The following is a 27,887-nucleotide window of genomic DNA, read 5'->3' on the forward strand; positions in this document are numbered from 1 at the left end:
TAATACAAAAAAAACAGTATTCATGTACGAGGTTGGTCAGGATTCACTACTCTGATCTAATGAGGAAAATAAAATGGCAAAGCTAAACAACATTATAAAATCAAAGAAAAAATTCACAACAAAATTCATAATGGGAATCTTGAAATTGAATGTACATTATACAGCCAGAAAATATTTTGCCCATTAGAGAAATTGCCAAATAAACTGCAGTTCTGGAGAATGTCTTAACTGCACAAGGTAGGCCAAATCAAAACAATCCACCTGTGGTCAGCAGAAATTCACACCATAAGAAAAAAATCAAAGGAGTGAATTCATTAGATCAGGAAAAATTTAATTAGGTCAGAGTTAAAGTTTTTAGTGTTGAAAAGTATGGCACTGGGAAAGCACAGCGGGTCAGGCAGCATCTGAGGAGCATGAGAATTGACTTTTCAGGCATAGACCCTTCACCAGGAATGTGAGTGGTGAGGGGAAGAGAGATAAATAGGAGACTGGGTAAGGTAGCCTGGGAGGTGATAGGTAAATGCAGATGGAGGGGTGATAGTGATAGATTGGAAGGGAGGGTGGAGCGGATAGGTGAGTAGGACAGTTTAAGAGGGTGGTGTCGAGTTGGAAGGTTGGATCTGGGATAAGGTAGGGGGAGGGGAGATAAGGAAACTGATGAAGTTGACATTGATGCCATGTGGTTGAAGAGTCACAAGTTGGAAGATGAGGTGTTCTTCCTCCAGGGTGGCTTGGATTTGGCAGTGAAAGAGGCCCAGGATTTGCATATCCTTGGCAGAGTGTGAGGGGAAAAACAAGGACTGCAGATGCTGGAAACCAGATTCTAGATTACAGTGGTGCTGGAAAAGTGCAGCAGTTCAGGTAGCATCTGAGAAGCAGGAAAATCAACATTTCAGGCAAAAGCTCTTCATCAGGATTCCTGATGAATGGCTTTTGCCCGAAACATCGATTTTCCTGCTCCTCGATGCTGCCTGAGCTGCTGTGCTTTTCCAGCACCACTCTAATCTAGAGTGGGAGGGGAAGTTAAAGTAGTTGGTCACAGGGCAGTTGGGTTGTTCGGTGTGTGTGTGTGTCCCAGACATGTTCCCTGAATCGTTCCACAAGTTGGCCTATCTGCTCCATCCTCCCCTCCAACCTATTATTATCATCCCTGACCTGCATCTACCTATTGCCTTCCCAGCTACCTTCCCCCCAAACCCAACCCTCCTATTTAACTCTCTCTCCCCTCCCCCCTGCAGATTCCTGATGAAAGGCTTATGCCCGAAACATCAATTCTTCTGCTGCTCAGATGCTGCCTAACCTGCCTGTGCTTTTCCAGCGCAACACTTTTCAACTCTGATCTCCAGCTACTGCAATCTTCACTTTCTTGAAGAATTTAGTTGCAACAAGTAGTGACAAGACTAAAGAGAACAGATAAGCATGACTATCTAATAGAGAAAAAGCCCCAGGGCACTCGGCAGGAGCTGACTACAGAGCATCTACTTGTGGTCTAAAAGCATTTAATCGAACAAACAATTCTCAAGCAATTGCCTTAATGGGTCAGTTTCAGGTAGTCTAGGCACAGAGTGCAAAGCAGGGGGTAACCACAGAGTGTCTACACATGATCTAAACCTCTTAATTGAACAAATAATTCTCAAGCACTTGTCTTAATGGGTCAGTTTAAGTATGTTACAGATAAAAACAAACAAACCGTGCAAACCATGGCAAGAGGCAATGAATTGACAACTGCATCCTGGTTAGTTTGATGTCTTGTGGGTGTTGTTCCCGATGATGACGATGATCCTGATGAAATAGCTCTTGCTTGTGGACCACGGTAACATAGATATCCTGGGGAGAGATCAAGGTTGTTTCTGCTGTTATTCTTGTTTAATAGCTGAACAGGTTTGACACAATACAATATATATGCCCTAACCTTCCCTCACTTTTAACAAAAGAAATGGTAATGCGAATCCCAGGTGAAATGTTAGGCTCCAGCCTTGGTTTCTAGTGGTAGGGGGTTAGGGTTGTTTAAATGACCTGACCATGATGTGCTTAGGCAAAAACAAGACTCTGAGATAAGGTGGTCATGAAGACCAATGTTTCAAAGACATGTGAATTTGCAATGGACTGCAAGAAATCAATCATTTAAATATAAGTGAAAATGAAGCTGGCCTGACTAATCAAGAGACCAGTTTACATGTATGTAATAGAAATGAAGATGAAAGCTAAAGAAACGTGAAGAATCTAATTTGGAGATTATATCCAATGAGCAGAGAATTGAAAAATTGTCAATTGGTTTAAATCCTATCAGCTTGCACAGGAATAAAACTGGAAGGAGTGTGAGATACATATGAGTTTTGATCATCAGAAATAGTTGCATCTTGCCTTGGGTGGCTGTCAAGGAGCTGTTTCATCACTTGGATCACTGAATCAGTGCATTTGTTAAATAGGCACCAAACAGAGAATCTGAATAATCTGTCTCTGGGTCATCTGTATTAAATCCTCCCATTTCTCCGATTAGTGTGCTATTAGTCCCCCTAATGGAGAAGGGTAGAATTGTCATCTGGGAGTTTTGAGAACGCCTGCTTCATCCATAATTCACTCGGTTCCCATGTTTATGCTCTGTCATGACGCCTATTGGATATATCTGGAATTACCATCTGGGAATCTGAGCTAGTCTGCTTAGTCTGTCATTCTCTCATTTCCCTGTTGGTTTCCTTTCTCTCCCCCTATTGGAGACATCAGGAATTGCTGTCTGGCAGTCTGCGTGAGTTTGCGTAGTCTGTAATTCTCTCGGTTTCCCTGTTTGTTTCTTTTCACTGCATCTTAGGGGAGACTGGATGCCTACTTGCAGAGCACTTCAGAGAACATTTCCGGGACATCCGCACCAATCAACCCCACCGCCCCATGGCTGAATATTTCAAATCCCCATCCCACTCTGCCAAGGTCTTGTAGGTCCCGGGGCCGCCTCCATCGCTACTCCCTTACCACCCGATGCCTGGAGGAAAAATGCCTCATCTTCCGCCTCAGGACCCTTCAACCCCATGCTTTCAATGTGAAGTTCACCAGTTTCCTCATTTCTCCTCCCCCCACCTTACTTCAGTTCCAACCTTCCAGCTCAGCTCTGTCCTTATGACCTGTCCCATCTGTCAATCTTCATTCCCATCTATCTGCTCCACCTTCCTCTCCATCCTATCATCTTCACCCCACCTCCATCCACCTATTACACTCTCAGCAGCCTTCCCCCCCAGCCCCACCCCCTCCCATTTTTCTCTCCACCCCCGAGGTTCCCAGCCTCTTCCCTGATGAAGGGCTTTTGCCCAAAATGTCAATTTTCCTGATCCTTGGATGCTTTCTGACCTACTGTGCTTTTCCAGCACCACTCTAATCTTGACTGTGATCTCCAGCATCAGCAGTACTCATTTGGAATTGTTGTCTGGCAGTCTGAGTGAGTCTGCTCAGTTGGAATTGTTGTCTGGCAGTCTGAGTGAGTCTGCTCAGTCTGCACTAGCCTTTTTGCATTGTCTCATGTCCATGGTGTGGGGATGCCATTGGGTGCCCAAGTTACAGTGAGTTGGGAATGCTCGGTTTGTATGTCTGTTGGGGGTTCTTGGGAATCTGTGAAATATCCATGTTGTCATTGAGTAGTGAGTGATTCCAATCTGTCAGACAGTGTTGTATTGGGTCACTTAAAATGGTCAGGAGTCCCTTGGACATGGAAGCTGCTGCTGGTGACTGTGATGGAAATGTAACGTTTTGTTGGGGGCAGCTCTGAGGATGTGTCATGGGGTGTTTTTGGTCTTGTTACTTGTACTAATGTCAAATCATCTGCCATACATATACTAAGGTGGTGAGAGTGGCTGTGTTGTGTACCATAGGCTGGTTTGCGTAATACCAGCTGGTTTTACCTATGGCTAGTAGAATATTATGTCCCGAGGAGCTAGTTTTATCCATCACAGTGAGTGGATCCAAATATTTAAGGGCAAGGAAGGAACTTGGGTTATGCACCTGTAGCATTACTTGCTGTCCTTTGGGGTACTCAACAACATTAACTTTGCTATCGAAATAAGTCTTGCTTACTTTCTTTTTTGTCCCTAGCTTGACGGCTGCTGCCAGCTAACTGGCTTTGATATTCTGGGTGAGTTGCTGCATGGCTTTTTCATGGGTGAGGGCAGTGAGGACAAGTTCTGTTAGGTGGAAGCCGAACAAGTAGTTGGCCTCTTTCATGGGTCAACCTATCATTAGGGTATGGGGGGTATATTCTGTAGAGCAGGAGATGGTGTTGCAGATCTACATGGACAAACAGAAGTACTGTGTCCCAGGTCTTGTTATTCTATTGCATTGTTTTCCTAATCATTCCTTTCAGTGTGTGGTTCATTCTCTGTGCGATTCCATTGGGGGTGGTATGCAATGTAGAATTTCTGTTTGATACCAAGCATTGTCATCATATTTTGCATTACTCGGCTGGTAAAATGATCTAATTCGATACTGTGGGATAAACCCCATCTCATGAACATCTGTTGCATGAGGATTTGTGCTGTTCCTCTAGCTGTGTTCCCAAACGGGAAATGCTTTGACACATTTTGTAAAAGTGCCTACAATGACAAGGATGTCGGTGTATCTGTTTTTACATGGTGGCAGGGGAGCTGATAGTCAATTTGGAGTTTTGCCCGAGGCCTTTCCACTGGATGCGTGTGCCATAGATCTCCCTTCTAGGCCTACCTATCTGGATTGTTCTTAGTGCACACCAGACAGTTCTCTATGTAGTGCGCTATATCTTTGTATATTTTGGGCCACCAATGCAGTTCTTTCAAGCCTTCTGGAGCAGCCTGTATTCCCTAGTGCCCATAACTATCATGAAATTGATAAATAATGCAGGTCCTGTCCTGAGTCGGGACTACATAGACTCCTGTCTTTAAGACTAGTACGGCCCATACTTCCACCTAGCATATCCTGTATTTTGTGGTGGCTTCTAACTTTAATTCTACCATATTCCCTTCCACTGGTGGCCTGCAGCACTTACCATAATGAGAGAGCTGATGGTTGTGGTTTCCCATCAGCAGAAATAAAACTTCTAGCCATATTCTGTTTTAATGAGTCATGGTGGTACTACGCTTACCTAAGGTCTTCTACATGCGTCTGACTTATATTAACTGCATTGGCCTGCTCACTTTTGGGTGGCTGCCAGAATTTTCGTACGTGAGCAACCTTTTTGACTGTTGTGGTTCTGTTTGCCGAGCTGGGAATTTGTGTTGCAGACGTTTCATCCCTGTCTAGGTGACATCCTCAGTGCTTGGGAGCCTCCTGTGAAGGGCTTCTGTGTTGTTTCCTCTGGCACTTATAGTGGCTTGTCTCTGCCACTTCCGGGGGTTGTCAGTTCTAGCTGTCCGCTGCAGCGGCCGGTATATTGGGTCCAGGTCGCTGTGTTTGTTGATAGAATCTGTGGATGAGTGCCATGCCTCTAGGAACTCCCTGGCTGCTCTCTGTTTGGCTTGTCCTGTAATAGTAGTGTTGTCCCAGTCGAACTCATGTTGCTTGTCATCTGCATGTGTGGCTACTAAGGATAGCTGGTCGTGTCGTTTTGTGGTAAGTTGGTGTTCATGGATACGGATCATTAGCTGTCTTCCTGTTTGTGCTATGTAGTGTTTTGTGCAGTCTTTGCATGGGATTTTGTACACTATGTTGGTTTTTCTCTTGCTGGGTATCGGGTCCTTTGTTCTGGTGAGTGGCTGTTGGTTTGTGTGCTGTTATGAGTCCTAGTTGACATAGTAGTCTGGCTGTCAGTTCAGAAATGTTCTTAATTTATGGTAACGTGGCTAGTCCTTTGGGTTGTGGCATGTCCTCATTCCGTTGTCTTTCCCTTAGGCATCTGTTGATGAAATTGCGGGGGTATCAGTTTTGGCGAATACATTGTAGAGGTGTTCTTGGTTACAAAAGGTGGATGACACCTTTGATTACAAAGGTGTCATCCACATATCTGACCCAGAGTTTAGGTTGAATTTGCGGTAGGATTGTTTGTTCTAATCTTTGCATTACAGCTTCTGCTATGAGTCCAGAGATGGGTGAGCCCATTGGTGTGCCATTGATTTGACACCTTTCTAATCATTAAAAACACAGAAATAGAAAACACACACCGGATCATCAACACCACACTCACAGGAATCAGATTCACTAGAGAGGAAGAAAAGGACAACCAACTCCCATTCCTTGACGTGATGGTACAGAGAACACCAAACAGAGAATTCACCACAAAGGTATACAGGAAAGCCATACACACAGACCAAGTCCTGAACTACAAAAGCAACCACCCCAGTACACACAAAAGAAGTGGCATCAAGACACTGTTCAAAAGGGCCACAACACACTGCAGCAAACCAGAACTGCAAAAAGAGGAAGAAGAACACCTCTACAATGTATTTGCCAAAAACGGATACCCCCGCAATTTCATCAACAGATGCCTAAGGGAAAGACAATGGAATGAGGACATGCCACAACCCAAAGGACTAGCCACGTTACCATACCTCAAGAACATTTTTGAACTGACAGCCAGACTACTACGGCCACTAGGACTCATAACAGCACACAAACCAACAGCCATTCTCAGACAACAACTCACCAGGACAAAGGACCCGATACCCAGCAAGAGCAAAACCAACGTAGTGTACAAAATCCCATGGAAGGACTGCACAAAACACTACATAGGACAAACAGGAAGACAGTTAACAATCTGTATCCATGAACACCAACTAGTCACGAAACGACGCGACCAGCTCTCATTAGTAGTCACACATGCAGATGACACGCAACATGAGTTCGACTGGGACAACACTACTATTATAAGACAAGCCAAACAGAGAACAGCCAGGGAATTCCTAGAGGCATGGCACTCATCCACAGATTCTATCAACAAACACATCGACCTGGACCCAATATACTGGCCACTACAGCGGACAGCTGGAACTGACAACCGGAAGCGGCAGAGACAAGCCACTATAAATGCCAGAGAAAACAACACAGAAGCGCTTCACAGGAGGCTCCCATGCACTGAGGATGTCACCTAGACAGAGGACAAAATGTCTGCAACACAAATATCCAGCTCGGCGAACAGAACCACAACAACGAGCACCCGAGCTACAAATCTTCTCACAAACTTTGAACGTTTTGGACTAATTCATCTGCTTTGCTGTTACCTTCTGGGGATGTTTTGTGGTGGCTTCTATCTTTAATTCTACAATATTCCCTTCCACTGGTGGCCTGCAGTACTTAGCATAATAAGGGAGCTGATGGTTTGTGGTTTCCCATCAGCAGAAATAAAACCTCTAGCTTCCCAGAGTGGTAAGAATTCAGTCAGCTTGTTACACACATACATGCTGTCTGAATATATATCTGTGGGCGAAGGGAACAGATCAGGGTGGCTAACTATATAAGCCACAGCTGCTAGTTCCACAACCTGGGCACTTAGATGGCAGGATAGTTTTAAGGCTAATTTAACCTGTGACTGTCCTTGAGTGTTGGTCATGTATATCCTACAGCCAGCAATCCAACTGCCATCCTCAACTGTGGAGTATCCATCTACATAAATTTTGATGGCTGTGTCTACTTAATTATTCTCTTGTCTCATCCCTAATCTTTTTTCCTGCTGTTTAAGTATAAAAGGACTCATGGTGTGTTCATCATAGAATCCCTACAGTGTTGAAACAGGCCATTTTGGCTCAACAAGTCCACACCAGTCCTCCAGAGAGTATCCCACCCAGACCCATTCCAATCCCCCTATTACTCTACATTTTGCCTGACTAATGCACCTAGCCTGCACATCCCTAAACACCATGGTCAAGTTAGCATGGCCTATCCACATAACCTGCACAGCTTTGGACTGTATAAGGAAACTGGAGCACCCGGAGGAAACCCATGCAGACATAGGGAGAATGTGCAAATTCCACACAGCTGCCCAATGCTAGAATCAAACCTGAGTCCCTAGCACTGTGAAGCAGCACTACTAACCACTGAGTCACCGTGACACCGTTTAGTGTCTATGATTTGGCAGTCATGTGGGTCTCCTCCATAACGTAGACTATCAGCTATGAAGGTGGGCACCTTGGCACGTCTGGCCATGATGTTCCGATTTTGAAGTAGTAGCATCCATTGTGCAGCATGAATCTGGCTCACTGAGCCATCTTTGATTCAGCCGTCCAGCAGCAGCTGGATTTGGGTGTGCTCAGTTAGTATCATTAGTGGGTTTAAATCAATGATGTCGTGGAAGTACTAGACTGACTAAAAGACTGCAAGGAGGTGTCATTCACACATGGAAAATCCTTGCTCCACAGGCTGTAGGACCCTGGAGGCGTAGGCCATTGGGCCCTGCCTACCTTCCACCTCTTGCAGTAGAACAGCAGCTATTGTCTGGTCTGTGGCAGCAACTTTGAGGGCTTATGGTAAGTCAGGGTTGGGAACTAGCAAGGTTGATGCTGTTGCGAGGATGTGTTTTAACTCAGTTACTGCCTCTGTGTGTTGAGATGTCCAATTCCAGGCAGCGTTCTTTTCCAGCAACTCTGAGATTTGGGCTGCTTTGGTGGTGAACCCATCAATGTATTTCCTGTGTTATCCCATTAAACCAAGGAAAGATCGACATGCATTGACACCTCAGGGGAGTGGGAGTCGTTCAATGATCACTATTTGCTTTTGGTGTACATCCCTTTCCCCCTGGGTTACTATCGTTCCCAAGTATGTGACACCAGGCCTTTTTCAGAATTATTTTGCATCCTAGCCTGTGTAACAGATGGAGTAACTCATCTAGGGGCTGAATGTGCTCCTCCTCTGTTTCTGTTTATAGAAGTAAGTCATCTACATATTGTATTAGGCAGTCAGACAGGAAAAACCGTTCAAGTTTCTTGGCTAAGTGTCTGTGAAAAATGAGGATGAGTTATGAAACCCTTGGAGTAGGCAAGTTCAGGTGTACTGCTGTAGACGAATTTGTACTGGCAGGTCCTATGTAAAGGTATAGACCAGGAACCATTATTGATATCAAGTAGTATAAAGTACTTTACTAGCTACTGTTGTGGTGAGAGGGGTGACTTTATTAAGCTCTCTATAATCAATGTTTAAACACCATGACCCACCTGGTGTTCTTACCTGCCAAATCGGAGCATTATTAGTGGAGGCTAGTGGTCTCAGCACTCCTTGCTGTCACAGATTGTCAATCACCTTGGCCACCTCCCCCTCTGCTTGTTTGGGGAAACCGTATTGTCATTGTGGTTTCAGGTCGGGCCCCTCAATTATCATTTATCCCAGATACACCCACCATCACGCTTATGCTGGGCGAACACCCCTTTGCCGTTTACAATTACCTCTCTCATCGCCAGATCCTTTGTCATTGTTAGGTGATTGAACCAACATGCCCCTATTGAGCTGACTTGATTAGCATAATGGTCCATTGAGATGGTGGATGGGGCATTAATGACTGTCATATGCAGGCATTCACTGGGTCGAAACTAAAATGGCACCTAGTCATATAATCAATGCTAAGTATTAAAATAGCAGGGTATTGGCATGCAATGTCACCCAGTGTAAGTCTATTAGTGCTATAAAGTACCCTTCCTGTACATGGCCAGTAAACCCACATTAAAGCAATAGTCCCTGATGTCTGCCGGGTTATATTGTTAAATCTAGAGGTGTTCAGGGTGGTGGGGGAACTTCTGGTATCCCGAAGGAATTTGACAGGGTAGCCTCCTCCCTCATCATTGACTAGTAGTCTATCTGCAGTATCCCACTTCGTATTGCAGATCTATACTAAGAAGGCAGAAGCCTGACACCGTCCTGCAGACGCCTTAGGGATTGTGGGGGGGAGGTATATACGTATTGGCTGATGTTCATGTCATGGACTGGAGCCTACCGAGTGGGGTCTTCTAATGGTAGTTGGTGATTACCTCTATAATGTCTGAGTCCTGCTGTAGTTGTTGGTCCCTGTGGCTGCAGGGGCTCTACATTCCCACACACAGTGTCCTGTGTGCCTGCAGAGGTAGCACCGTGCTGGCTGCCAAGTGTTCCCCTGGTGTGTCCCTCTATCTCTCCCTATGGCTGTGTAAGGTAGAACTGGGTGTCTCTGGTAAGAACTCCCCCTTCTTTTCTCATTCCTCCACACTGGACCCTGGTTGGACGTTCAGAAGGAAACATTTTTCCTCCTTTCTCTATCTTGCCTTTATTCAATTCATGGGTTTCTTTCTCCTGTACCTGTAACATTCTCCTCATAACCTGTGCCTCACTGTGGCTTGCCTATACAGAATCGAAATTCACACATGCCTTCCTGCTCTCCTTGATGGCATGTGAAACTAGAGTCCTAGCCTACTTAGTCAAGTCAGCCTCAGATAACTGACCACTAAGTCTCCAAAGTCCCCCGTAAAGTGCACTCATAAGTGACTGGCAAATGCAGTCAGGTGTTCCCTTTCTTTTGCCTGCACTTATTCAAACCATCTATGGAGTTCCTTTTATTATAACTGATCACTATTAGGATTGCCTTTTCCATGTTGGCAAGGGCTTCATCTCCTGCATTTAGTGGGGCTGGGATCACAGACTGACTGGCTCAAACACATTACAATGAGTTTTACTTCCTCTCTCTCATCCAGTCCAACCTTCTGTTGTCTGACCTTCTCAAAGAATGTAAACAGATTCAGGATGGTTCAAATTCAGGAAATTCTGCTAACTGTGTTGCAGTTAATGACATAGTGTATGTGACTGGGGGGAGGGGGGCTTCAGTGTCCCTGACCCACCTGTCAGTTGTTGTCAGGTGCATTGCGACCAGGGATGTTCACAGGGGCTCTGAAGGAGTTGACTCCTCTGGGAAGGGTGGAGCAGGTCTCCAATCCCCTCTGTTCCTGGCATACTGCTGAATGTCTTCCCTGACTGAAATTGATTTCTCTGATCTTGAATTGCATTTTTCAAATTTAATTCTGCGATCTCCTTTCTCGTGTCCTCTAGTTCCTTATGGTTTTAACTCCTGCTCTGTTCTTAATAATTGTGCTAAACAGCACATTATTGCTTAAACTTTTCAAGTTTGGAAGCCCGCTTCCCTTGAGTTTTTATCAGATCACCCAATACTTCTGCCCTAGGGATCCTGGTCCCGTTCTATCATTACAAAGAAATTTGCCCACATAGGCCACTTTTTCTTATTGATATACTATCTCAATTTTGTTTCCCATATGGGGCATTCCACTATTCCGGTACCTTTCTCTGCCATTTCAATTAAACAAAAAGCATATGGGGTGGACTGGACTGGGTATTCACCTGACCTGCACATCTTTGAACTGTGGGAGGAAACCTGAGCACCCAGGTGAAACCCATGCAGACACGGGGAGAATGTGCAAACTCCACATAGACAGTCGCCCAAGGTTGGAATTGAACCTGGGACCCTGATGCTGTGAGGCAGTAGTGCTAACCACTGAGCCACTGTGCCGCCTATAAATTAATCAGGCACTCTTGCACATGTCCAGAAATGCGGACTCGTCCAGGATGTCCGTGTGTTTAAGTTCGTTTATTCAGCAAAAGATCTGTGATCAACTCTTAGGAGCAATAATATTCATCTATTGCACACAATTAATATTAGATAAACACGACAAATATTTTATGCTTTAACTTATCTTTGTATGATGGTATATTACCACACTAGAACTTGGTCAGGCTCCACATGGTGATGTCTTCTTCTTCCAATGGTGTTGATGGAGTCTTCTCTTTCAGTGGTTATTCTCAAGTTACTGTCCTGAGTGGGGTTTTGCAGTGATTCTTGTTCTTCCAAGTCTTCAAGCCCTTTTGGGATGATCTTGAGGATCCGCCAACTGACTGATCAGATTTGATTACCCTGATCAATCAGACAACCAGGTGTTGGCACATCGATTAGAGACAAAAAAAACTGTAGATGCTGGAATACAAAATACACTGGCAGGAGGTTGGAAGAACACAGCAGTCAGGCAGCATCAGAAGGTGGAGATGTCAATGTTTTGGGTGTAACCCTTCTTCAGGACTGGGGCTGGGTGTAGAGGGAGCTGCAGATAAAGCAGGTGGCGGGAGCAGGGTGGTGAAATGGGCATAGGTGAAGACAGGTAGAGGGTATGACCTATTTGGTCAATTGGAGGTATGAATCTAGTTGGTGGCAGGAAGGTGTAGAAGGGAGGGTTGGTGGCTGGGAAACATTGGTAAAGGGTTTAGGGTATTTAGGACATAGAACATAGAACAATACAGCGCAGAACAGGCCCTTTGGTCCTCGATGTTGTGCCACCTGTGAATTAATCTAAGCTCATCCCCCTACACTATCCCAACATCATCCATGTGCTTATCCAAGGATTGTTCAAATCTCCCTAATGTGGTTGAAGTAACTACATTGGTAGGCAAGGCATTCCATGCCCTTACCACTCTTGAGTAAAGAGCATCTGTGTTAAATCTATCACCCCTCAGTTTGTAGCTATGCCCCCTCGTACAAACTGACATCATCATCCTAGGAAAAAGACTTTCACTGTCTACCCGATCTAATTCTCTGATCATCTTGTATGTCTCTATCAAATCTCCTCTTAGCCTTCTTTCCAATGAGAATAGACCAAAGTCTCTCAGCCTTTCCTCATAAGACCCTCCCTTCAGACCAGGCAAAATCCTGATAAATCTCCTCTGCATCTTTTCCAATGCTTCCACATCTTTCTTGTAATGGGGTGACCAAAACTGTACACAATATTCCAAGTGCAGCCGCACGTGCGTTTTGTATAGTTGTAGCATGTCATTACGGCTCCGGAACTCAGTCTCTCTACCAATAAAACCTAACACACCATATGCCTGCTTAACAGCACTATCAATCTGGGTGGCAACTTTCAGGGATCCACGTACATGGACTCCAAGATCCCTCTGCACATCCACACTACCAAAAATCTTTCCATTGACCCAATATTCTGTCTTGCTGTTATTCTTACCAAAGTGGATCACCTCACATTTATCTGCATTGAACTCCATTTGCCATCTCTCAGTCCAATTCTGCAGTTTTTCCAAGTTCCCCTGTAACCTGCAACATTCTTCCACACTGTCCATTACTCCACTGACTTTATTGTTATCTGCAAACTTACTAACCCATCCACCTATGCCTGCATCTAAATTATTTATGAAAATGACAAACAGCAGTGGTCCCAAAACAGACCCTTGTGGTACACCACTAGTAACCAGACTCCAGGCTGAATATTTTCCATCAAACACCACTCACTTCCTTCTTACAAAAAAGGCAGTTTCTAAACCAAACTGCTAAATCGCCCTCAATCCCATGCCTCTGCATTTTCTCCAACAGCCTATCATGTGGAACCGTATCAAAGGCTTTACTGAAGTCCATATACACCATGTCAACTGCCCTACCCTCATCCACATGCTTGGTCAAAAAAACCCAATGAGGTTTGTGAGACACGCCCTGCCCTTGACGAAACCATGTTGACTATCTACAATCAAATTGTTGTTTGCTAGATGATTATAAATCCTATCTCATAATTATTTCCAAAACATTTCCTACAATAGACGTAAGGCTCACTGGTCTATAATTACCTGGGTCCTCTTTACTGCCCTTCTTGAACAATGTCACAACATTTGCAATCCTTCAGTCCTCTGGTACTAAACCTATAGACAATGACGACTCAAAAATCAACACCAAAGGCTCCAACACCTCCTCCCTAACTTCCCAGAGAGTCTTCGGATAAATCCCATTCAGCCCAGAGGACTTGTCTACTTTCACACCTTCCAGAATCTTCCTTTTGCCTCGATCCTTTCCACTCTAATATCTCATATCTCATCCTTCTTCTCTACAATATTCTCCTTTTCCTGAGTGAAAACAGATGAGAAATATTCGTTTAGCACTTCTCTGATCTCCACAGGATCCACACACAACTTCCCACTCTGTCTTTGGCTGGCCCTATTCCTACCCTAGTCATCCTTTTATTCCTCACATACCTATAGAAAGCTTTAGGGTTCTCCTTTACTCTACCTGCTAAAGACTGCCCTTGTCCTCTTTTTGCTCTTCTTAACTCTCTCTTTAAATCCTTCCTAGCTACTCTGTAACTCTCATCTGAACACTCTCATCTGAACCATTGTCACATAAGCCTCCTTCTTCCACTTAACAAGAAGTGCAATTTCTGTAGTAAACCCTGTTCCCTTACCTTATCGCTTCCTCCCTGCCTGACAGGGACATAACTATCAAGGACACGCAATGTCTTTTCCTTAAACCAGCTCCACATTTCGATTGTCCCCATCTTCTGCGTTTTGCTACCCCATTCTGTGCATCCTAAGCCTTACCTAATCGCATTATAATTGCCCTTGCCCCATCGATAACTCTTGCGCTGTGGCATGTACCTATCCCTTTCCATCACTAAATTATATGTAATTGAATTATGGTCACTCTCTCCAAAGTGCTCAGCTACCACTAAATCACCTGGCCTGGTTCATTACCAAGCACCAGATCCAATGTGGCCTCCCCTCTGGATGGCCCTTCGACATACTGTGTCAGGAAACCCTCCTGCACACATTGGACAAAAACCGATCCATCCGACGTAATAGAGTTATAGCATTTCCAGTCAATGTTGGGAAGTTAAAGTCCCCCATAATGACCACCCTGTTTCTTTCACTCCTACCCAGAATTGTTTTGCTGATCCTCTTCTGCACATCACTGGAATTCTGTGGAGGCCTATAAAAAAACTTTCAGCAGTGTGACCTTTCCTCTCCTGTTTCTAACCTCAGTAGACAAGTCCTCCTCAAAAGTCCTTTTAGCCACTGTTATACTGTCCTTGATTAACAAGGCCACACCTTTTATCTTTTATCGCCTTCCCTGTTCTTAATGAACAATCTAAACCCTGGAACTAGCAACATAGGTAGACCCTGCTCTACCTATGTCTCTGAAATGGCCACAACATCGACATCCAGGGTACCTATCCATGCTGCCAGCTCACTTTTCTTATTTCATTTGCTTCTGGCGTTGAAGTAGACACGCTTAAAACCAGCTTGCTGTCTGCCAGTACTCTCCTGCGACCGTGAAATCCTGTCCATGCCCTCCCTACTCTCATCCTCTTGTGTAGTGGAACTACACATCTGGTTCCCATCCCCCTGCTGAGCTAATTTAAACGCACCCGAATAGTACCAGCAAATTTCCCACCCTGTGGTTCAAGTGAAGACCGTCCTGTTTGTGGAGGTCCTACCATCCTCAGAATGAGTCCCAATTATCCATGTACCTGAAACCCTCCCTCCTGCATCATCCCTGCAGCCACCTGTTCAGCTGATACCTCTCTCGCTATCACCTAGCATGGGTAACAAACCAGAGATAACAACTCTGTTTGTTTTAGCTCTCAGCTTCTACTCTATATTCCTGAAATCTGCCTTACACTCCCCATCCTTATAGAACATAGAACATAGAAGAATACAGCGCAGTACAGGCCCTTGGGCCCTCGATGTTGCGCCGATCCAAGCCCACCTAAACTACACTAACCCACTATCCTCCATATACCTATCCAATGCCCTCTTAAATGCCCATAAAGAGGGAGAGTCCACCACTGTTACTGGCAGGGCATTCCATGAACTTTTTCTTTTTTCTTTTAAAAAAGATTTTTCCACCCAGAAGTACAGACTGACAAATAAAACAACACTTTAGGTTTGCTGTATACCATTGTGCACATAGGTATAAAAGAAGAAACTTAAAATTGCACAGTATCATCTCTCTCTTTAGGCCACCACTGAACTACTTTTGAATTGTCGTCACCACCACAATGCAGCAAGTGTGGTAGGTAATTCACAGAATCCAAGTCCCACAGATGGAACCGTAGGCTCAGGCAGTGGAATAACTTCCCCGCCCCTCTTTAAATGGGGGAAGCACAGCAGCAATGGTGTAATTATGTATCTAAAGTTAGGCCTAGATCATAGTTTAAAATTGTAGAACACAGCTGGAAGCAAGAAATAAATCACTTAAACTTATACATTAAGGTTTAAGATATTAAAATTCACATTGGTGCATGTGCTCATTAAAACTAGCATGTAAGCAGACATGTTAAAATCTGACCTAAACCAGTTATACATTTATAAATAGTAAACATTTCTGTAGCAACAGTACGGACAACCTTACTGTCAGCTCTGATCCAATGTTAAACTGCATGATGTCAATGCAACAACTGATGCCCAATAAAAGTGCAATTACAGACTACTTCTGCATGTGATTTGACCTATGGCTTTTAAAGAATTCAATGGCATTTCCTCAGAATCTTCCACCATTAAAAGGGATTGAAGACAGATACACTAACAGATGCCAGCCACCTTGTGTTCTTAGTGATATTCCTTAAATTTAGCAGCAAACTATTCAACAGTAAAGCATGATTAGATAGAATATGCCAACCCTCCATCCTGCTCTCCTCCAGCAGGACACTGCTCAGCAGCCTGAAGGAAGCAAGCTGTTATTTTACCCTCCCTTCAAGCCACAGAACCAAACCATTAGATAGTCAGACTGCTACTCTGGCTGGGGATGAGAGACTATAGGTGAAACCCAAGTTCTTAGCTTTGGAAGTTAATTTTAAATGGAAAACAGTTTTTTTTTTTTGAAAACTCACCAGAGCATAACGTCAATTTCCTGCACTATGATAAACCAGTTGGAGAGATAGCTCCTTTGTAAATTTAGCACAGAATACATGAACAAGATTCAACTGAACACACCCAATGATAGTAAGGTGACAGAATGCCTTTCACTACATGCTATCAGTAATTTAATGGAATTTTATTGACATTTTACCTAATTTATTTTCCCCACTGCTCTCAACACAATCACCTCTACTTTCACAACTCATTTTCAGCTCATAAAATAAGTTTGTGCAGCTTGAACACTGCAAATCACCTCAACTATTGAGCCAATGTTTTACAGTTCAAAATCCCATCTTAATTAAGAGGATTAAAACAAAACATACAAACTCAGTTATGTAAAAATAAAAGTGCATCGAGTGGGTTCAAGTAGGGTGTAGGTTTAAACAAGGCCGATATACACATTTGGCACGTCATCTTTTGAATGCTCTACGTGGGTCTCTTCCATTGCTAACAGTGGTCACTGCTGCAGATCCTTGCGCTAGAGTCATCGGTGGCTGACTTATTGGTCCCCGTCCATTGGGTCTTCCACCACCTACAAAGTTAGGGTTCTGATGTTGATGGTTATTGCTTGATGGGGGAAGTCCCCCTTGCAATGGCCCACATTGTGAGCCATTTCCTGCTTGCATCTGTCCATTTGTAGCCAGCTGACTAGGAGGAGAATTGTTTCTATGTTCACTTTGTGCAACTTTGTTTGTTTGGTTCAGCTGGTTGAGGTATTCTGGATTTGGTTCACTAAAGTTGGGTACTTCTGAATATACCATACAAAACTCTCCTATTTTTTGAAGATCGCCACCTCTCCCGGTATAGAGTGTTAGGCAGTTTTTCCACATTGAAGCATAGCCTCTCGTCAAGCGAATGATATCCCCGGGCTGAATTAGACCTCCAACCTCATCCCACACTGAAATTGTGATGCTGCCAGTTTTGTCGGCTACTTTGCACGACCTCACTTCATGTCCATCTTTAGTTTTGGTAACGCGACCTATTTCCAGAACAATAAAGATGACATTTAAATTTTTCATTCCTGGTTTAATGTCTTTAACAAACGCGTATGTGTCGTTGGCCATGCTCATGGTGATTGTGAAAATTTGCGGACACACAACGCAACACAAAGCATCACTCGGGGGGAGGGTGGTGGAGGGTGGGAGGGGGGGGGATGATAAAGAGAGCCCCGCTGGCTGGAGCCCAGGCTCCCGAGTGCGGGAAGGCGGCTGCTGCTGCTGACTGCCCCCCCCCGCTCCTCTCACACCGGGGATGGGGAGGGGGGTAGAGAGAGAGAGAGAGAGGGGCGAACAGAGAAAAACAAAAACTGCAACTTCCGCAGATTACAAGCCCCTCGGGTGACAATTCTAAGTTAATGCTTCCTTCTGATTCAAAAAGCCAGCGAGCAACCCCCCCCCCCAAAAAAAAACAAAACTCAGGGATTTAAATTTTAAAATCGAAGAGGAAGCAGCCCAGCTCTCCCTCCTGCTCTCACTCCCACGCTATTATTTTATTGCAGTGATAAGCAAACTCTGGCTCACAGACAGGAACATACTCTCTCTCTCTCTCTTTTAAACTCGCATCTGAGCCAGCAGCAACTTTTTTTTTTAATTAACTGACTCGAGTCATGATTAAACCCCGTGACCAGAATACATGACCGGGATAAACGCTACTGACTTGGCCCTATCCCGACTATAAAGTGCCCCTCGCTGCCCCCCAGCGCCCCCTCACCACCCCGCGGCTCTCACACAAAAGCCCCTTCTTTCTACCTATGTTGTTGGTACCTACATGGACCATGACTTTGGGCTGGTCACGTTCTCCCTTCAAGACTCCAAAGACACGATCCAAGACATCATGGACCTGGGAGGCAATATACCAACCGTGAATCTCGTTCGTTCCCAACAAACCTTCTATCTAACCCTCTAACTAGTGAGTGCCCAGTGGCTCCTCCTTCCCTTCTTTCCCTTCTGTGCAACAGGGGCAGACTCTGTGCCAGAGAACTGCACCCACTGCATACCTCTGGTAAGTTGTACCCCCCCAACAGTATCCAAAATGGTATACTTGTTTTCCAGGGGAATGACCACATGGATCCCTGCACTGACTGTTTTTCCCCCCCTTTGAACTGTTACCCAGCTTTCTTCGTGCCTAGGAGTAACTGCTTCCCTGTAACTCACCTCAAACATCATGCAGGAGGAACATTCCTCTCTTTGCACTGCCATCCCTTATCAGAATATTAAAAAAGAGAAGCTTACCTGATGTGTCCCTGGTGTTTAAGGTTAGAGGAGGTGGTTGGTTGGAAGGCCCTAAAAAGATAGAAAATACTTTCTTATATAGCTGGAGCTGGATAGTGACTCACCGCTCCCAATAGGCCCCTGGACCAAGTTCCTGCACTTCGAGCTGCTGCTGCTGCTGAAAAACAGAAAAAATAATTTTTTGACAATGTTGAGTCCCCTAGGGTATAGGCTGCCCAGGCGGAGGATGAGGTGTTCCTCCAATTTGTGATGTTGTTCATTATGGCCTTGGGGGCCTTGTTCTTACCTACCACCCCATTAGTCTCCGCATCTAACGCATCATCCTTAAACACTTCCACCAATTCCAACGAAACCCCACCACCAAGAACATCTTCCCCTCCCCACCTCTCTCTGCCTTCCGCAAGCACCGTTTCCTTCAACAGTCCTTGCTTTGCGTCACTCTCCCCTCCAATCCTCCCGAACCCCCAGGTACCTTCCCCTGCAGCCGGAAAAGATGCAAAACCTGTCGGTACACCAACTGCCTCACCTCCATCCAGGGTCCTAAACACTCCTTCCAGGTGAGACAGAGGTTCACCTGCCTCTCTTCTAATCTAGTTTACTGCATCAGGTGCTCCCAATGTGGTCTTCTCTACATCGGTGAGACCGAACGTAAACTTAGGGAATGGTTCACCAAGCATCGCAGCTGGGCCCGCAGGGACCAACTGGACTTCCCGGTCACCACCCATTTTAATTCCTTTTCCCACTCCCATTCCAACATGACCATCCTTAGCCTTCTCCATTGCCACAATGAACCCCACCACAATTGAAGGAATAACACCCCATCTTCCGCCTGGGCAGCCGACAGCCTTGAGTCCCCAATTTCAAATAACCTCCCTTCCCATCCCATACTCCATTCCCAGCCTGCCCTCTCCCTTCCACTCCTCCCTGCCATCAACTGATTCATTCCTCCAATCAGATCACACCCTCTGCCTGTCTTCACCTATCCCCACTTCACCACACTTCCCCTGCTGCACCCTTTGTCTGCAGCTGTCCCTATACCCACCACCAGTCCTGAAGAAGGGTTACACCTGACTCGTCAACTTCTCCACATCCTGATGCTGCCTGGCTTGCTGTGTTCTTCTAGCCTCCTGCCTGTCTATTTTGGATTCTAGCATTCATAGTATTTTTTTGTCAAAACCAAGGACCTAACCATTCTAATCTCATTTTCCATTACTTGGCCCAAAGCTTCTATGGAAGCAACTCAGGAAATTTGGCATGGCTATAAGGACCCTCACTAACTTCTACAGATGCAACATAGAAAGCATACTGTCTGCATGCATATTCGCCTGGTATGGCAACAGCTCAGACCAGCACTGTAAGAAACTATAGAAAGTAATAGACATCACAGAAGCCAAACTTTCATCCATGGACTTTATTTACATGGTTCATTGTCACAGAAAGACTGCCAGCATCATCAAAGACACATTCCACCCCAGTAATGCTCTCCTAGAATCTCTTCCATCAGGCAGAAAGTTTAGAAGTTTGAACACATGCACCAGCAGGTTCAAGAACAGCTTCTTCCCTGCTGTTATCAGACTGATGAATGCACTTTCTAACTTCAACTAATGTTGATCTTGCCTAGCACTTGCCCTGTGCAGTTTAACCTATATGCCTCTCTCCAAGTGTTTTTTCCACCCTATGATGTGTATGTCCTTGCTTACATTGATCTACCTGTACTGCTCATAAACAAAGCTTTTCACTGTACTTAGGTACACATGACAATAAATCAAATCCAATGAGATAACAAAAATCCAGAGACAGTATGTTGTTGTCAGGGTGAAGGGCAAGGCCAATGGGTGTAGGGAATGCTGGATGACTTGAGAAATTGAGGTTTTGGTCAAGAAAAGAAAGGATGCATATGTCAGGCAGAGATAGCAGCGATTGAGTGAATCCCTAGAAAGGTGTAAAAGCAGTAGAAATATACATAAGAGGCAAATCAGAAGGGATACGAGAGAGTTTTGGCAAATAAGGCAAGAAGAATCCAAAGGGATTCTACAAATACATTAAGGACAAAAGGGTAACTGGAGCCATAGAGTCATAGAGATGTGCAGCAAGGAAACAGACACTTCTGTCCAACTGGTCCATGCCACCCATATATTCTAAATTAATCTAGTCCCACTTGCCAACATTTGGGCCATATCCCTCTAAACCCTTCCTATTCATAAACACATCCAGATGCCTTTTAAAAGTTGTAATTGCATCAACCTCCACTACCTCCGCTCACAGTTCAATCCATACATCACCCTCTGAATGAAAAGGTTGCTTCTTAGATTCCTTTTAAATCTTTCCTCTCTCTCACCTTAAATATATGCCCTCTAGTTTTGGACTCCATCCCCATGGGGAAAATAGATCTTATCTGGTTACCCTATCTGTGTCCCTCATGATTTTATAAATCTCTACAACCTCCGATGCTCCAGGGAAAATAGCTGACCAGGTATCCTAAGTAAATTTAGATTCATTTGCCAGCACTTGGCTCATATCCCTCCGAATTCTTCCTGCTCATGAACCCATCCAAATGCCTTTTAAATGTTGAAATTGTCTCAACCTCCACCACTTCCTCTGGCTAATTCCATTCATGTACCACTATCTGCATGAAAATGTTGCCCCTTAGTCCCCTTTTAAATTTTTCCCATGTCACCTGAAACTAATGGTCTCTAGTTTTGGACCCCCCCACCCCAAAGAAAAGACCTTGGCTATATACCTTATCTATGCCCTTCATGATTTTATAAACCACCATACGGTCACCCTTCAGCCTCATTGCAGTAAATCAGTGCAGGGATTTCCACATGCAGTCTGACCAGTCCCAAAGCTGCTGACTGCCCATACCAGATCCCAGCCCAAAAACTGTCTCCACTCTGCTTCAAGCCTCCAGCCTGCTCGACTCCAGCTCTCAGCTGCACCACTCCCAGGCTTCCTGCCTGTTCTGTTGCATGCCTCCAGTTCGCTCTGTTCTGGCTCTCAGAGGCTCCAAGGTAAGCTTTCTTATCAGAAAAAACACACTGTATAAGCTTAGAAAAAAAAAGAGAGATTAGATTAGAATCCCTACAGTATGGAAGAAGGCCCTTTGGCCCAACAAGTCCACACCAATCCAATCCTCTGAAGAGTAACCCACCCAGATCCATTCCCCTACCCTATATTTACCCCTGACTAACGCACCTAACACTGTGAGCAATTTAGCATAGCCAATTCACCTGACCTGCACGTCTTTAGATTGTGGAAGGAAACCGAACCACCTGGAGGAAACCCATGCAGATACGGAGAGAATGCGCAAACTCCACACAGACAATCGCACGAGGCTGGAATCAAAGCCCTGATGCTGTGAGGCAGCAGTGCTAACCACTAAACAACCAGTGTTGAAGAAAAAGGGGGCAAAAAGCGGACGGAATGATGAACCTTGGGCTGAGGAGCCCAAATGCTGCCTGCTCCTGTACCACTATCTTGTTGCACCTTAGTGAAAAAATGGGTCAGTGTGCAATTAGGTCAATGGTAATCACTAACAGTGGGATCAATAGGTATGAGTGGTCAATGGAATTATTGAGTATCAGTGGGCGATGTGGTTAGTGGATATCAATAGGCAATAGGGTCAGTGATATCGGACTGTATATTCTCCATATATATGTATGCCAACTATAAAGAAAAGTTCTAAAGAAAGGACCACAATTTGGGATTAACCAAAAAACTTAGAGGAAAGCTTCAAACTTCAGGAAAAAGCATTAACTTTACAAAGAAAAGTGACAGGTCAGATGGTTGTTCAGAATACAAAGAGCATCAGAGAATGACTGAAAGTTTAATCAGGAATATGAAATTAGAGCATGAGAGGGAGCTATTTAATAGGTAAAGTAGTAAATAAAGTGAGTTGATCCTCTAGATAGTTAATAGATAATATGAAATTTTAAAAATACTTTGCATCTATCTTAAAAAGTACAAAACATCTTCCCATTATTGCTCTAGGTTAGGCCACAGAAGGAGGGAAAAATTTAATGAAATTACAATCACAAGGAAAGTAGTGTTAAGTAAACTTGATTGAAGCTATGGGGTGACAAGTCTCTCGTTCCAGGCGAAGGTGAGGACTGCAGATGCTGGAGATTAGTCAAGGTTAGAGTGGTGCTGGAAAAGCACAACAGGTCGGGCAGCATCCGAGGAGCAGGAAAATTGATGTTTCAGACAGGAGCCCTTCATCAGGAATGAGGCTCATTCCTGATGAAGGGCTCCTGCCCGAAACGTCGATTTTCCTGCTCCTCGGATGCTGCCCGACCTGCTGTGGCTTTTCCAGCACCACTCTAATCTTGACTCTAATCTCCAGGATCTGCAGTCTCCTCACTTTCGCCTGGTTGATTTTAACCTTACTGCGAATTCTTTTGCAAGGATGCCTACCTTGAAGAAGTTCTCCTCCATCTCTACAAAGTTCTCAGTGAGTCTCTCTCTCACTGCAACCCCCAAGTCTCTAGGTCCAGATTAATTTCATCTTAGGGTCATAAAAGAAAAGGCTAATGAGATGGTAGATGGTTTAGCGTTAATTTTTCAAAATTTCCTATATTCAGAAAATGTTTCAAATTGAAAAGTAATAAATATAACCTCTCTATTCAAGAACAGAGGGAGGCAGAAAACAGGGAACGGTAAGCCAGTTAGATTGATGTCTTTCGGGGGAAGGTGTTAGGAATCCATCATTAAAGAAGTTGTAACTGGACACTTGGAAAAACTCAGAGTAATCAGGAAGAGTCAACCTTGTTTTTGTGGCAGAAAATCCTCTTTAACAAATGTAGTAGACTTTTTTTTTAGAAAAGGACTGAGAATTCAGGGAGCCTATACTGTGATTGAATTTCTAGAAGGCTTTTTTGTTCCAGAAAACAGAAGTTCATAATGCAGGGGGTAATATATTTGCATGTATATAAGATTGGCTATCTGGCAGGAAACACAGCAGAAATACATGAATACTGTGCATAGTTGTGCTGTCCTTATTTAAAAAAGGATGTAAAGGGGATGCAGAGGGTATTTATAAGAATACCTGGAATCAACAGGTTGTCTTTGGAGGAAAATTCTGCAGACTAAGCTTGTTTTCACTGGAGTTTAGAAGAGTGAGGGATCACTCAATTGAAGTAAATGAGTGGATATGGAATGGATGTTTCCTCTTGTATTTTTTTAAAATACCTTTATGACAGAAATGAAGGGAGGATATTTTACTCTCAAAAAGTTAGGTAATTTTGAAACTCTGCCTCAGAAGGCAATGGAGACAAGGTAATTGAATATTTCTGAGGCAGAGACATTTAGATAATTGTTAGGCAGGAGACTCACAGGTTTTCTGGCGTAAATGGAAATATAGATTTTAAAACAGAAGAAGATCAGCCATGATTTTATTGAATGGCAGAACAAACTCGAAGGACCGAATGATCCATTTCTGTTTTTAACTTGTAAACTTGTAACAGTTGAGTTGAGATCAGTGGGTATCAGTGATGATAGGGAGGGAAAGTATTGACGTCCTCATTCTGGTTGGGTATTGGCAGTCTTCGAATAAAGAGTGGCTGGTAGCTGCTTTGTGTTCTTCCATGCAAAATCAATCTTGGTGTAACTAAGTATTATGTTTTTAATTTATGCATGCCAAGGTCCGACCATCTATTTGAAGTATACAAAATACATGCCACTTTTCTGACATGAGCAATATTTTGGACAGTTAAGTTCCAGACTTAGAAAGGCCATTTAGTGTTTGTAAACAGGCATTGCACAGTGTCTCTGCCACAAAGTGTAGCTCAAATGTATACTCCATACATGGGCAATTCTCCCTGTCTCAGACCAAGTCACACTGTTTCAAATCCAGTTGTATCATTCACAAAGACGGCAAATATTAGATTCAATAAGTAGAGGCTAGAGACGTACCTGAAAGGAAGAGGAAGTAGAAAACAGGTGAGGTGAATTAACCAGAGAGGGCTGAAGCTTGCGTGAAATATAGTGATATGTTGTAATTATTATTATGCAATTGAAATCCTGTTTGCCATTTCCAGCCTTGATAAACCTTCATGCTAATCTCAGACTCTCCATCAGTTCCATTTGAATCTGTTCTAAGGGCTTTTGTCCTACTCCAGTCCACATCACCAGCCATTGATTCTAATAACTCTGGTCTCTCAGTATTAGGCTTCAACATCTTACATTTCCCTATCTCTATGTGTTCACTCAAGCTAACATATTACTTAATTATCCAACCAGATGAGCTATCCTCTGACTCATGGCTCTTGTCCCAAACTTCTACCTCTCTAATACATAGCATTTGTGGAGAGAACACCCCAATTAAGATTCTAGGTGTAAAGCTTATATTCAGAATGGGAGAAAGAATTAAATCAGACATTTAAATTCAACAATACAAAGAGACTGTAAATAAACTAAGGATATTAGAATGACAAAGAACTGGAGAAAATTTGAGCTAATTTGAGTCAACATAGAGTAGAATGTAGAAAATTTGAGATATTGAAATGCCTCTCAAACCAAGATTTTATCATCCAGTATGATGATTTCCTTTGTCTCTTTTCCTTGTGCCTAGAATAAAGTGCTTTGAGTCATTTTTCAGCATTAAAGATATGGTCAAATGGAAGCTGTTGCTGTAAGCTCCTGGGTGATGACTGGTGACTCCAGTGAGTATTTCAATGGGAGAGATGGGAAGGAAAATTATATTAGAAGAAAAGCTAGTCATTGGAATGGTTTACTATGAACTAAAAGCTGACATGAGAGGACTGATTTTCATCAGGAGAACTGCAGTTTCCCAACCCATGCTTCATGTGAGTGCCGTCCTTTCTTGAAGCAGTCAATCACCAGGTTAAGTTGAAGCAATCATTCAGCAGAATAGTTCCAGCTGCACTAAGTGCTATTGTCTGTTTCAGTTTATTCCCTGGGATGAGACTGGGAGCTGACAGTCAGTTCAGTGAATTCCTCGATGGACTGGGACCTGCACAACTTGTTGGGAGACAGACATTAGCAACACCTGCCATGGGTAAGTGATGATGGTCACCAGAATTGCATTGAATATTATTTGCAAAATGTTTGACCAAAATAGACCATGGGAGTTTATTTAAGAAGCATGAGAGAGCCAGGTTATTTTAAATTTAACTTAGTAAATATTTCTGTACATATGGATCAAAATTCTTTGTGTTTTGCCTCGTCATTCTCAGTGATACATTTTGAAAGTTATTTCGAGCAAGTGTTTTTTGTTGGACCTTTTCAATCTTGTTGTATTTGAGGTTGAATGTCCTGATAATTAATAATTATGCATAAACAAATAAGTGGTGCATTGTGGACAAATGAGGCATTAGTGTAGAGTAAATGGAATTTCTTCTTGAAGTGCTGTCCTGTGATTCAGCAATGCTATGCACATATTTTCCCCATGTTAGACAATCCCAGATTTTGAATGTAGTTTGCTCGCTGAGCTGAAAGGTTCATTTCCAGACGTTTTGTTACCTTACTAGGTAACATCTTCAGTGGACCTCATGTGAAGCAATGCTGAAAATTCCTGCTTTCTATTTATATGTATATATTTAGAAATATATTTATATTTACATATAAATAGAAAGAAAGAATTTTCAGCATTGCTTCGCGTGAAGTCCACTGAAGATGTTACCTAGTAAGGTAACGAAACGTCTGGAAATGAACCTTTCAGCTCAGCGAGCAAACCTACATTCAAAACTTCAACCTGAGCTACAAATCTTCTCAAAACTCACTAATCCCAGATTTTATCTGTATCAACTGACAATTGGCTTAGAGTTTGGAGAGGAATTCTGTTAGACAATATGGTTAAGTGCTCCAAATCCATGAAAACATTTTATTTTTTTGCACACTGACAATCCAGAGATGTGAGAGGGGCAGTCGTGTGAGCTTGATGATCATCTACTATGTTAAGGTACAGCAAGGTTAAGGGACCAAATAATCTATTCCTGCTCCTATTTCTTAACTTCTTTCTCTTAAACTGGTTCATAAAAAATGCAAATGCAAGGAAACTGAGACAGACAAGTAAATTGCTGGAAACATACAGTATCTGTGCAAAGAACACTGAGTTATGCAAGACGGCCAGAAGCTAGAGTAGATTAGTTTAGATTCTAATATAGATTCCCTACAATATGGAAACGGCCACCCGGCCCAACAAGTCCACACTGACCCTCCGAAGAGTAACCCACCCAGACCCATTCCCCAACCCTATATTTATCCCTGACTAATGCACCTAATGCTACGGGCAATTTAGCATGGCCAATTCACCTAACCTGCACAACTTTGGATTGTGGGAGGAAACCGGAGCACCCGGAGGAAACCCACACAGACACCGGGTTTCCACAGAGACAGTCGCCCAAGGCCAAAATTAAACCCGGGTCCCTGGTGCTGTGAGGCAGCAGTGCTAACCACTGAGCCACCGTGCCACCCCAGATCACTGCAGGAGGAAGGAGAGGGTGGAGGGATGTGCGGTCTGGGAGGAGGGGGAGAATGCAAACTTACGTCAGCCTTTACAGGTTTACGGTGGTGTTTTAAAAAATTCTCAAGGTCAGGTTCGTAGGAGAGTAGTCTGACACAGAACAAACGACCAAGAGGCGAGTCTGCTAGAATATGGGCATTTTATTCCCCGCAGCGTCGCCACAACCAACGGGTCTGGCTTATACTCACTCTACATGTTACCGGAACTGGGAGCCGTCAGTTCTCGTAGAGCGGTTGCCAACAACCCACGCTCGGCGGTTAAACGTAACCCCGGAGCAGACTCACCGAACTGGAGACTTTTCCAGCTGATATACTCTTTTCCAGATATAAACATTCATGTGAACAGCAGAGCAAGGCTAAAAAACACATTCCATTCTGGTTACATACAGATAAGAAGATTCACACGGGGAGGTGTGTAATAAGATTCACACGGGACTAAGCAACACCTCCATTCCGGTTAGATTCACACATGTATTGGGACATAATTTTTAACCGTTTCACCACATTCCACTGCTTGACCCAATACATGTTACATTATGATTCACACATGTATTGGGACATAATTTTACACCACAT

General features: G+C 43.8%; 2 protein-coding genes across 26 annotated transcripts in view; one reads left to right on the forward strand and one right to left on the reverse strand.

Annotated features, from left to right (window-relative positions):
- rims1a (regulating synaptic membrane exocytosis 1a) overlaps positions 1 to 27,887 on the forward strand; it is an 857,383-nt gene that overhangs the window by 804,088 nt on the left and 25,408 nt on the right. For 24 of the 25 annotated variants that reach the window (XM_087979575.1, XM_087979613.1, XM_087979584.1 and 21 more), the window contains one exon: positions 25,736 to 25,845. In XM_087979575.1, coding sequence (XP_087835701.1) covers positions 25,736 to 25,845 — 110 coding nt within the window. Of the gene's footprint in view, positions 1 to 25,735; positions 25,846 to 27,887 lie in introns of those variants that run through there. The other variant, XR_015753101.1, reaches the window with a different exon arrangement.
- LOC122544849 (SOSS complex subunit B2-like) lies at positions 16,708 to 18,280 on the reverse strand. The gene has a single exon (XM_043684152.2). The coding sequence runs from the start codon at positions 17,667 to 17,669 to the stop codon at positions 17,010 to 17,012; it is 660 nt and encodes a 219-aa protein (XP_043540087.2). The 5' UTR covers positions 17,670 to 18,280; the 3' UTR covers positions 16,708 to 17,009.

The sequence above is a fragment of the Chiloscyllium plagiosum genome, unplaced genomic scaffold (assembly GCF_037043375.1).
Source record: "Chiloscyllium plagiosum isolate Xiang-an unplaced genomic scaffold, Cpla_swu_hap1 HiC_scaffold_3, whole genome shotgun sequence".
Classification (NCBI taxonomy): Eukaryota; Metazoa; Chordata; class Chondrichthyes; order Orectolobiformes; family Hemiscylliidae; genus Chiloscyllium; species Chiloscyllium plagiosum.

Coding starts and splice junctions, on each gene's coding strand:
- LOC122544849 (XM_043684152.2), bottom strand. CDS start 17,669: ATGAGCATGGCCAACGACACATACGCGTTTGTTAAAGACATTAAACCA.